We start from the raw sequence: 12,987 nt of genomic DNA on the forward strand, positions 1-12,987 counted from the left end.
ACTCTGCGAGAGTCGGACTTTTACGGGAGTCTCTGCGAGAGTCGACTCTCGGACTCCCGCCGAAATTCCACCCCTGCTGTGCATGAAGGATGCAGTCCTGATTTAGTTCACTTGCAATTCTTCAATGTAGACTAATTTATACAAATTGTTTCCTTTCATATATTGCAACTAAATTTACTAGAAATATGAAACCAATTAACCAAGTACAGGTATGAAATAAACCTGTGAACCTTGTATTAAAATAAGGGCATTTCATGACCCACAGCCTCAACCCCCCCCCTTCCTCAAAAAAAGTTGAGATTTTGATACCACTGGAAACCTCTGGCTACATGTTTATGTACACAAAATTTCTTCCAGATTTGATTCATTTTGCAAAAATATCCCCAAATATGAATTACGTTCTTCTGGTACACCAGTGGCCTATGGACCAGTGTACTAATTAATACATATTTATTTATTTATTTATTTCTTATTTAACCTGGGGTGACCAATCAATGCACTGGCACTGTTCTCCCTTGGTTCCCAGGTGAAATCATGCATAACTCGCAAACACAAAATCTGAATCAACTGAAATTCTGGAAATAAGCTTTTTTTTTTTTTTTTTACTTAAAAATGTCATAAAAAGAGGATGCTACACAGGGGTTGATGTACATAGACCGCTCGATCACTTGTTCAAAAAAGTTCAAAAAAAGATAACTAAGTCGAAGCCAACCAATTTGCATGTACTATATGAACGATAATTGTACAAGGATTACTTAGCGACTTCAAAATTTGAAGAAAAAATTCGCCCGGCTTAAAAAATCCGGAAAACTTGAAAATTTAGGAAAATTCAGCTCAAAATCCAAGATGGCGGCCGTAAAGTGAAAATTGTCAGAAGAAGAAAACTAAATCGAAGCCAAGCCATTAACATGTCTCATATGATAGGTAATTGCATACAGATTAATTGGGGACTTTAAAAAATGAAGAAAAAATTGGTCTTTGGTTTCAAAATGCACAAAATGACAAAAATCCAAAATGGCGGATATACGAACAAATGATCAGGGCCAACACATGTGGCTAAGATCACAAAACACTCCTTTAAAGAGACAAATTATTAACAAGCCATGAAGTTTGCTACTCCTACAAAAATACAACCATCATTTCAACCAGGCCTGGATATACCATACTACATGTATATAAAGACCTGGATGGCCTACAGTGTATATAAGAATTAAGATGATGCTGAAAGATAAGAAGATGGTATTAACCATTATTGATTTGATCTGAGATGCAATGTCAAATTTCAGTTCTACCCATGCAATATCACCACCAACTGCTTATTTGGTATATTGCAAGCAATGGGGTGATTCTTCCAGGATTAAAATAAATAAGTAATGATTTTTGCAAATGAACTGTCTTTTGGGGAAAGTAACTTTCATGCCACTTGACTGTCTTCTTCAATATAAATTTGCTCCACATTTTCTGCGTACAGATTTCCAACAAAAGTGCCATTTACAATGCCTTTTCAACAATATTATTATTTTGACATAATTTCATATATAATTTTCATGAAATAAAATCTGAGAAAATAAAACCCTTGCAAAAATTATCACACTTGTACAGTATTTCCAGGCCGAGAAATCTGTGACAGTGCAGTAGTGCAGTGTGTGCACGATTCATATCAGATTTCTGAGCCCGAGTTCTCTTTCCCCCTCTCTTCTCCCCCTAATTTATGACTGCTCACTGATTAGGCCTATACACAAATTCAACCTGATATGGATGACCTTGAGATGTATTTTCATTTGAATCAAAGCTAGCGTGGTACAGGTACATGTACATGTCAACCCTAAAATATCACCAGTATTAAAGCAATAATGTGCAATTTCCATGAAAAATAGATTTTTATTTATTTCCCACAAAATGTTGTTTCACTGATCAATGTGATCACATTATGACTTATGTCCTCTTTTAATTCCAAGCCGAACATTGATGTAAAACTTTTGTATTTACGCTATATACTAAGGATGGGTAATTCCGTTTATTTTCCTAAACGTTTAAACGCATCAGTGATGCATGCGTTTAACATATTAACACGCATTGATCCAGCCCCATCTGGCGGCAAAATTTCATGAATATACGATAGGTGCGGTGCACCTCACAAAACTGGAATTTCTAACAGAATATGTTAGTACCAATGGGGCCCGTACATAAGGTAAAATTTGCGAAGTCAACGGCCCAAACATGTCAGAAACTAACTTAAGTTTTATTCAGATTTCCTTTTACAAATTAAGCGTACTGCTAGCCGTCCAGCGCGTATTATTTGCACAAGGTCCAATGAACACGCTTGACATCGCGCACGTATACGCGCACGTATACGCGATGGTTAAGCTGTCCAAGGAAATCTGAATAAAACTTCATGCATTATTTTGACGTATTAGTGTTAAATAATGAATGTTTTGAGCAAGTTTCATGTAAATTATTAACGTCGTCAACAGATTTTGTTACTTTCAACTGTTGATTAGCATTGAAATATGGAAAATTGAAGGTTGAAAATGACTTGCGTGTTTTACGTTTACCACAATTGCTAAACGTTTAACGGATCATGCGTGCGTTTCACGGTACATGCGTTTAACGTTCCCATGCCTACTGTATACACTCTCAAAATGTAAACAAGTGCCATTTTTATCTGCCAGCAAGTGTAAAGACGATTAACGATGTATGGCGTTTATACGTCAAAGATCTATGCATGCACAAGACGTTTAAGCCATCACTTGATTAGCGAACAAGGCGAATAAAACCTGGATCACAGTTTTATTACAATAAACTTATTTACTGTAGGCCTAATTATAAATCACTTCAGGATTAGTCTTTCACACAATCACACATGGTATTTTTGTACACCATGGCATTACAATCATGCAAAATACAGAAATTCAAGAAAAATTGAGGGCGTTGCTGTGGAGCCAATCACACACTATGGCTTCAAAGTACAAAGTATGTGATATTGTAACTCCCCCCCCCCCCTCCTTCTGGCCTCATACCAGAATGACTCTGAAAGGATACTCCGCACATCAGGATGATGCAATTCACAATTTCGACCAACACCTGACACTGTCAGTTTTTCTTCCTGCAGAGCATCCTCCGCTAGATGTAAATGTATTAAAAGTATTTTTTTCCGTGTTGAATTCAATTTTCTACGATAATGTCCCATCCAACCATGTCCCATCCAATTCCACCCCATCATTTTTCTATACCTTGGTAATTGCCTTCCCACAAATTACTTTTGTGTCTATACTTCAATTTTAACACATAATGTAAAACTGTAGGCCATATTTGTTTTTCCATGCACTTGCAGGTGAATTTGATCAAATTTTTGATTGTGCAGAGACACACATTCATGAGTCACAATGATTGACTAGTATCTAGAATATTTATAAAGCCTTGCATGTTTAATTCGATGAGCACTGGGTATATTTACAACAGATACATTTTTTTTCAGGCGATCCCTGTCTGGTTGCAAGTGAGGACAGCCCTGTCAGTCAAGCCTGTTGTAAGGACAACAAATGGTGATTCACTAATTGGGAAATATTCAATATCAAGTGAGGCGGAGTTCAGGATGTATGATGTCTGCTGGGTTTAGCTGTTTGATACACCTGATCAAATGTTGCTTGGGTCTCCCGCCTGTGAAGTGATGCTTATATGGGAATGTAACAAGACTCACATGAATCAAATCGAATTACAATCATTAATACTTTAATGATAGAATTAACAAACGCAGTCATTTTTGAGATTCCACATTTTGGTTTTACTCTAATAAAATTGCAATCTCCATCAGACCACCTCAACCAATCTTGTCATAGACACTGGAAAAATAATATATTTCCTTGTGTTATTCAAGTTCATTATCATAATCAGTTTCTTTTTATCATACTCCAAATACCATCTGGTTTAATCACAGACACAAAGCTAATTAAGCAAAAACAAGGTTATATAATAAATAATACAGGTAATCAAATATATACATGTAGTACCGGTAATTAAAACATTTTTGGCAATTTTGTTTCTTTTTGTGGATTTGGAGAGTCCCTTCCCATAGCCAACTAGTCAAGTCAAGTGCTGCAATCATTTGTGGTTGGTTGATTAAAAATAAAATATGGGAAAAAAATCACCAAGAAATTACACTTTTGTTTCCAAAAGAGGCAAATATATAGGCCCCCTAACTTATGGTCACTACAGAATCTATAAGATATTTATAGATCTTTAATAGATTATGAAGTGAACACAAGTTACAAATTCTGCCCCTTTTGGATTCAAACTTGTAATTTCTTCCCATTTTTTTAAAAATCAACCATAATGATTTCAGCACATGGCTTTACAAATGTAAGTCCAGGGACTCTCCAAACCCACAAAAAAGAAATGAAAAATTGCCAAAAAAAAAAAAAGAACTTATTTTTGGTGGGAAATCACACATTTTTTGAAAAAATGTGGTGCAAATTTTGGCCTCCAAAATAAATCAGTTGTGTTAAGGTTGTGGTAAACTGCCCCGACTCCTGTCCAGACAGGTACACTCTCGCCTTTTACCACGGTAGTATCACGACTGGGTACTTTATTTGAGTTAAATACCCCACATCTGAACACAGCTAAGATTTCAAAATTCTCCAGGACCCAGAGAGCGAGTCTGGGACCCCATGCCGGGGCACAATCTGCTTGTAAAGAGAGTGATTTGACTCCAACCTCAGCCTGGCTACAGACTTCCATCCATGTCAACCAACTGCACGTAAAACATGGAACCATCTATACAATTAAAAATCAATTTTTTGGGACATTGTTTACGTTTGCAATTATGTAGACAATGTCACAAATAAGCACCCACCCAAAATGATGTTGTTTATCACCCTGGGCAATTAATGGTACTCAAATCTCATTTGGTAAAATTACAGATTGTGACGATTATAAAGGGTCTGGGACAATGCATGATGGGAAGGCATAATTATCTGCTGTGCAAATAAACTACATCAGCCAACTCAATATTTCTACTATTTGTTTTAGCACAGGAATTCCATGCATGATAATATTGACAAGTGTCCCACATTGGACATGTATTAATGTATAGGCCTACATACATAGTGCCTGTAAAAGTTAGCCCATAATTTATCATGGTATTTAAGGGATCCAAAATGAGCGTTTATTGCGTTTCGACAGTATTTTTTGTGGGACATGACTCACATGAGAGCACCTCAGACCTATCGAATTGCATTCTGAATCTGAAGCATGTCTTTCTGATATCAAATAATTTTCATTTTTTAAAATCACAATATAATACAAATTTTATGACAAATTATAAAAATTTGATATTTTTCAAATTTTGATATATAACAGTCCTCGAAGTAAATTATATAAATCTAATGATATATTCTTAAAGTGTATGTAGCAGGGAGGAAAAGCCGACGGTCTATTGAAAATTTTGACCTTTCATATTGAAGATATGGATTTTTTCCCAAAAGACCTAATTTTTTTGGTGTTTTGGGGAAAAAAAATCCATATCTTCAATACGAAAGGTCAAAATTTTCAATTGATCGTCGGCTTTTCATCCCACCTACATACACTTTAAGTATAAATCATCAGATTTATGAAGGTTACTTCAAGTACTGTTAAATATCAAAAATATCAATTTTAATGATTTGCCATAAAATGTGTATTAAATTGCTAATTTCAAAAAATCAAAATTATTTGATATCAGAATGACATTCTTCGTATTCAGAATGCAATTCGATATGTCTGATGGTGCTCTAATGTCCCAAAATAAATACTGTCCAAACGTTCATACCCAGCCCTTAACTATTTGGCACTATTTACCAAAACAGTAAACTCTGACACCTACACACATAGAAGTGGTAAAGTCAGACTGCATAGTTTGGTGAGCTTCCCTTTCTGGAACATGAAGAATGAGACTACACTTAGTTGATCAACTACAATTCCTTCGAATTCTTTATTCGATATGCCTGTATCCTAATGAACAGAATTCTACACCCCTGTGGAGATGATGTACTTTCCAACACTCCAGCGGAATGCGGTGGAAATACAGTGCATGATGAGATGGAAAAACGTCTTTATAGAATTAAGCTGTAAGTGCATTGAAAGTGAGGCACTTAGACAGTTTTCACTTGGAAAAATTCTGTAGGGGTGCTTAATTAATACAAAGGTGAGGTATCAGATCTCCCAATCTGACATTCACAATTTAACTTTTTACAGTGTTATGATGGGTGTACTGTACAGTATTTTTAGTGATCACCTTGTGCCTTGTGGTGATTAACCATTTTGTTCTTTACATGTAATTCTACCATTAATATAAAATTAATAACCATTATCAGTCATTGATACTCTCAGCAACCACACCAAACAAAAGAAACCCCTCCTAATCTTAAAACCTGAGAGTAAATCACTTCTTTGTTTGTACCCTGCTCCCCTTTTACCACACAAAACAAATCACAGGTGCACTATTTATCAGCTCACTCACTCTGCAGCTCACTAAAACATTGCAAGTTACATGTACATGGACAATGGACATGTATAAAACTTTACCTATGTAACTACATGTACCGTACTTGATGTACACATACATCAGCTGCATGCCCAATCTCTAAAACATCATTTCCACCAAACTGGAACTGACCACTGACAGGCATTTTATGGCCCTAGGGATCCTTTGTCTGATAGGGTGGGTGTCGCAATGGAAGGGTGCACACTTTTGCCAACTTCGTGAACTTTGTGTGAGCAGTCAAAACTATTGTTGTGCATGCAAGAACAAAGCACTCACTTCCTGAGGTAACATGAGTTAAAATTTGTTTTCATCTGGCATCAGCACCACTTATCCTTTATTACCAGTGATTTACAAGTCATCTTATTGTGTGAAACAAATTGTTTTCAAATAAAAGTGTTAAACATCTGGTAAATGCTTTCAACTTGCCAAAGACAATTTGTTATACATCAAGTGCAATTGATTGCAAAAAGAGAGATAACAAACCAAATGATTCATTGACTGTTCAAATCATGCCATCACATGTACAAAAATATGTGTAAAGGAGGATGGTAAAAATTTACCATGTAATTATTTGTGGGAACCCATTTTCAGCATATTTCTGATATTAAAAAAATAATTTACAAACAAACATTTTCCACCTGTAATTATTAATTTCAAATGATTTATGACAAAAATACATTTATCAATTGGACCATGTCCCCTCTTAATTATGTTCTATCTTCAAGCCTTCATGCCAAGTGGTCCATTTCTCAACTTACCATATTGTTTGTAATAAACGCCCCCCCGGCTGTTGCATTTTTTCTGTGGCCGTTGCATTTTTTCAAAAGGGGATGGTGCTTGTTGAAAGATAAAAAAAGAAATGAATTTTCAGGGGAAAACTTCAAAATCAGGTTAAAATGCCTGGTGCTCCTGTAGTTAGGAGGGATTTACGACTATACTGATATTACTGATATGGCGGCGCCCACAGAATCACATGGACTGAGTGGTACATGGGAACATGGTTATGATGGTATCTTCGCGGTAAATAAATACAACAAAATTATGCCTGTACATCATCAAGCCAGAATCTGTTGAAATTAGTGAAATTTTAGAATGAAATTCTACTGAAACACTTTGACCAAGTTTCATGGCAAAAAATACGCACACAAAAAAGTACCCAGAACATATGCATGGATTTTTAGTAAAATAAAGGCCATTATTCTCGCATGTGAATTCTCGCATATTTAGTTAATAAGCTAAAATGAGTGTTTAAAAACACTAGCTTATTAACTAAATATGCGAGAATTCACAGCATACAATTACAAAGCACAGGAACTTTGACTGTTGGTGAAGTCTGAATCTCTCAAGTTTTATGGTTCTTGCACTAATTTCAAATACAAAGTCCCAAAGAGAGATTCCATTTAAGGGGGTACTAAACCCCTGCCAAATGCTGTGCCTATTTTTGCATTTTTCTCAAAAATTATAGCGCATTGGGGGCAAATAATATATGTATATTATAGGGGCAAGGACTACAACTACTGCACTGGAAATTTTATTTCAGCACAGACAACAGTTATGGAGTTACAGTCAAAAATGAGGGAAAACCAATATTTAATCAATAAATCAATAACTACTTACACTGAGTTGCTGAATTTTCAGTACAGTAGTTGTGGTTCTTGCCCCTATAATATACATATCTTACTTGTCACCAATGTGTTATAATTTTTGAGAAAAATGCAAAAATAGGCACACAATTGGCCAGGGGTGTAGTACCCCCTTAATTCTACAAAAATTCATTTCTTTAAACATTGACCCTAGATTGTCCTGGAGTGGTTCACAAATCATCCCCAAAGCTGGCCAGGGTCTACTTTCTCACACAACATAGGGATGTCACTATTGGAACAGTGCCAGGAGAGTTGAGACTGTAAATTTGTAGTGATTGACTGAAGACTATTTTTACCCAACTGTGACCACTTTGCCAGCTAACCATGACATTGGTCTATTTCAATAACTCACTCAACTGGAAGCCAGGAAGTTGTTGTGTTGGTCTTTACCATTAGACGAGGTCAAGGTTAGAGCACACCCTGGCATGGGGGCACCATAAAATTTGAATGCGCATTTGCCTGTGTGCAATCATCCACAGAAGTTGCATGTATGCACACTCACAGACCCTCTAGATACAAATGTACATGCACATATATGTACATTTAATGTATGTTGCTCCAGACAAACCTTGCTGGTAAATCCTTACTGTGAACATGTACACTGGTATATTTAAGGTAAAGAATTTTTCACAAAGCTGTTTATTAATTTTTGTGGAATTAATGTCTTGAGTATTACTGTCACTTAAATAAAAAATATACTGTCGCACCTGCACGGCCATCGCAAAATTCACGAAAATTAAAAGAAAATAGCATTTTGAAGTTGGTAGGTTAAACGAGTTCTTTTTCACCAATCACCATGTTATGTCTTGGCACTGGTGTTGCTTGGGTAGGCCTACATGATGACATGTAGTCTACTCCACCAGGGCCAGATTGGTAAGAATCTGAGAATCCATTCTCGCGAAGATTCTCGTCAACAAAATTGCAAGAATGATAGAATCTAAATGGATTCTCGTAAATATTTAAGTTTATCATACAAAGTTATATGGCGAGAACCCATAGATTGTTGCAAAATACCACTGGGAAAAGGATTCTCCCACTTTGCGAGACCTGCAGGTTTTTACACAAATTTGAGTCTTCAAATTTGAGTCTTCAAAACAAATGGTGTTGAAAGCTGGGTTATTATAATTTACTAGAGTGGATGTGGGGTTCTCCATCTCATCTACTATTAAAATTTACACACATATGCTTGGTTTAGAAACCCGTTCATCACATTGGATTTCATCTGCAGAACTGAAATCATTCGAAAAATGAAGTAAAATGGAGTCATTGAGGTTGAATGAAGTACAAAAAATGGGAACCCAAAATTTATATTTTTATAAAATGAACTCTGTCTATTCTTTAGAAAGAAACTGCACTTGACAGGGTTGTAGCTACCCTGGCCGGCCGGCCGGGACACACAAAAAAATTAACAAATGATTTTTTTTCCATCATAAAAATAGCAAAATATCAACTTTTTTTTACGGTTCATTATAAAGATTGTGCCCCTACCCAGCGCTCTAATTCATGAATTGGATAGTAAAATTAGCAGGCACTTACAACCCTGGCACTTGATCAATTGTAGGTCACCACTGTATGGACATCAAAACAATTTTGAAGGGGGGCAGCTGCTAAGCTCCCAAACTGGGAATCATATATTGTGCACTTTCTGTTATAGCAATAGCATGAGAGTTTCCACACATGAAGTACAAGGTCCAATGTTGATTTTAAGACATGGAAGTGAATGATGGAACCATTCTGGATTTGACCCCTGGTGACCATTACAGGTCATGAAAGGTCATACAGGGGTAACAAAAATTGAAAATGCTCCGATCTTTTTGAAAGACATACCAAATTACTTGTCTGATCACATCGATTAAAAAGATTTCTTTCCAAAGCTGGCTAAAGTTGAACATTTTAATTACTTTGGCTTCAATTGAACATTTAGCAATGCATACAAATTCATTTAATTCAATGTGTCAGTGCTGTTCAATAGAATTCAACAGTACAATTAAAACATACACAACGCAACTTTAGCCAGCTTCGAAAAAAAAAACACCCTTTTGCCCCATTTCTATAGCAGTATATTTCTCCAGTTCCAACGTGGAATAATAAGTAATTGATGGTCTACTTGTAAAACAATATTTCCAATATTTTCTGCATTTTCCTCTGGTGCATGCTGAAGTCTAATTTTAAAACAAAAACAACATTAATTGAACAAAACGTTTTAAAAACAACAACCATGAACTGACCTTTAATTCTTCCGATGTGGATGTGGCTGCAGTAGTTTCCTCCCCGGTCTTAGCATCATCTTTCTTTACTGGTGGGTCTGACTTCTCTGCAATTCTATATACACGTCCATCTTTCCCTAGCCTCCCGGAAGTAACTCCTTTTTTGGCTGCCAGCCGGAGCTGGCCACCAAGTTCTGATGCACTACTTAGTTCAACACGATGAGATTGTCTAATGTATTTTTCAATGCTCTTCAGTGAAGAGCCTCCTTCAGCCAAGTCCGTTATGGCTGCTTCAATCAGTTTAAGAAGATTGGTAGTCTTGCCGATTGTACCTCCTCTAGTACGCATGGTGGGCGATGCGCCGTTCCCCCCTCCATCCGGGTCACGATACGATGCTACCCCTTTGTTGAACACCCTGAGGATGTTGCCATCGCGTACACTGAGCTCTAGCTGCTCTAGAACTAATGCTTCGCTTACACCACGACCAGATCGAACTGCATGACAGATTCGATCCTGAGAAAGCGCTGTTTCTGCTTTTTAATCTTGCGAATGGCTTCCAGTATCCACTGGGTGTACTTGGGATTAGCGAGACATGAGTCGCTATCCTTCACCATATTGATGGCCTATGAGAAACACAGGACATACTTCTTTTGGTTAATGCCGATATTTGCATCCAACACAATTGCCTCCAGTGTACAAAAGTGCTTGTATTTTTGTCTCAAGAGCACCCACCAAGTTTTCACATCTCAACCCTTGTGATAGGTTTCTCACCCTATCTGAGTTTAATATAAACTGCTACTCCTGCTGCTCTGCTTACAAATATATATTATCCATTTGACTTCAACCTGTAAAGAAGCAAAAAGTAATGTAACTATTATTACACAAAAAGTGACAAAATTAGACAATCTGTTTTCCAATATTTGCCAAAAGAAATGATTATGAAAAAAATCATCACATTAAAATGTTGCTACAAAATTATTGTGAATGTATCTTAGAACACTAAATTCAATGATGGTATGGATGACAAACATTCAATACTAATACAAAATACACAGAAATTAATTACAAATCTGCAAAATGTCCAGTACCATTTAAAACTTTCCTCTGAGCTTTGGATGTCCTCCCTTATTCTCAGAGGTGGTGGGCGTACTCACACATGCCCCTCAAACTTGGTGGGTGGGGAGGGGATGACTACCTCTGGTTCCTCTCTCTTATCAAAATGGGTAGGAAAACTGGCAGCTGGTTTATTTTCAGTGTTGCTAACTTTGGATTTTACGCCCAATTGGGTGTGATTTTTTTTATTTGTCTTTCCTGTATTTTAGGGCCCATATGGATGAGATTTACTATAAACTTTTACAAGGACATTTCAAATGTATGTATTATATTCTCAAAGCAAATTATTGTAATCATTAATCAGGGACGTAAATCGGTAACAGATCTTCCTAAAAATTGATCTGGCCGAGCGTTTTGCTGCAGCACTGAACATGGGGGCTCATTCCGGGAATAGGCTATGGCATGGGTTAAGGTGGTATCCACCACACCCTTTTTTGCTCTTTTTAAGCTACATGTACATGTAGAATACCAGCACTCAAGTTTCCAGATTTGTTTTCTCCCCATTTCCAGAAATCCAGAAGAAATATCACCACTTGATTTTTTCATTCTCACCTTTTAATACTTGATGCAGTTCACTTCCAAGTTCTCGAGTTTTAGTTGAATTATATTACCTGTTGACAAATATTAAAAGAAAAATTAAATCATTTGTAACTCATGCACTGGCAATCTATTTGCAGTCCACATGACACACATATAATTACGTACATTTGTACATGTTAAAAATCTGACCCAGCACACTTGAGTCACCAATCACCATAGCATGCTTAATTAACCTGGATATAAACTGTACAGTGTACACCGTGTACACAAGGTGATTCACGAACCAAGGGATCCCCCACCTGCTGCGGTCACGGGGGTGGGGACTGTGATCAGGGTTCACAGTTTTCCGCGTTTTCGCATCCAGGACGCTTTTTGTACTCACTGGACCCGGAAAAAGTAAGATTACATAACCTGAATGGGTTCAGCAGGCTGTGCTTGGACCTGGAAAAAATCCCATCCAAGAAATATTGTAAACATTGTATTTGTAACGTAATATTTGCACGATCCAAAGAAAAGTCCACCTCTTCTACAGTTCCCTTGTATCACTAAGCAAAAATCTGTGCATGAAATAGCGATGGGTGAGCTCACACTGTGTCATGTAGCAGCGATTTTAGTAATTGTACAATGTATGTAATTTATGAATGAAAAGTTGTTTTTAAAAAAATATGCTGTGAGCCGACTGATCTGAGTCGAGTTGGCGGTACATTTCCTGGTGACAATTACGCAAACACGTTTTTGCGGTAGATATATTTTCAACTGAGCAAATATAGCAAAATAACAAATAATTTAGATGATTAAAGTAGTGCAATATTATTTGGTAGTAATTGTAGTTTTATTGAGAATAGTAGCCGATCGCGTTAAGTCATCTTTTATCCAATAATTCGGCTCGACTTGGATATGTTTTGGTTGCCGAATTCGACATACTTCATGCGCACCAGTACTGAGTGAGTGAAGATGGCATTTC

General features: G+C 36.7%; 1 protein-coding gene across 1 annotated transcript in view; it reads right to left on the reverse strand.

Moving 5' to 3' along the window:
* The window catches only part of LOC140159704 (uncharacterized), a 115,299-nt gene extending 103,211 nt beyond the window's left edge, over positions 1–12,088 (reverse strand). Inside the window, 3 exon segments of the mRNA XM_072183200.1 lie at positions 10,392–10,891; positions 10,894–11,215; positions 12,036–12,088. Of these exon segments, the coding sequence (XP_072039301.1) occupies positions 10,392–10,891; positions 10,894–10,984 (591 nt within the window). The 5' untranslated portion in view covers positions 10,985–11,215; positions 12,036–12,088.
* Between the last annotated feature and the right edge of the window lie 899 nt (positions 12,089–12,987).

Source organism: Amphiura filiformis, chromosome 8 (assembly GCF_039555335.1).
Source record: "Amphiura filiformis chromosome 8, Afil_fr2py, whole genome shotgun sequence".
NCBI lineage: Eukaryota > Metazoa > Echinodermata > Ophiuroidea > Amphilepidida > Amphiuridae > Amphiura > Amphiura filiformis.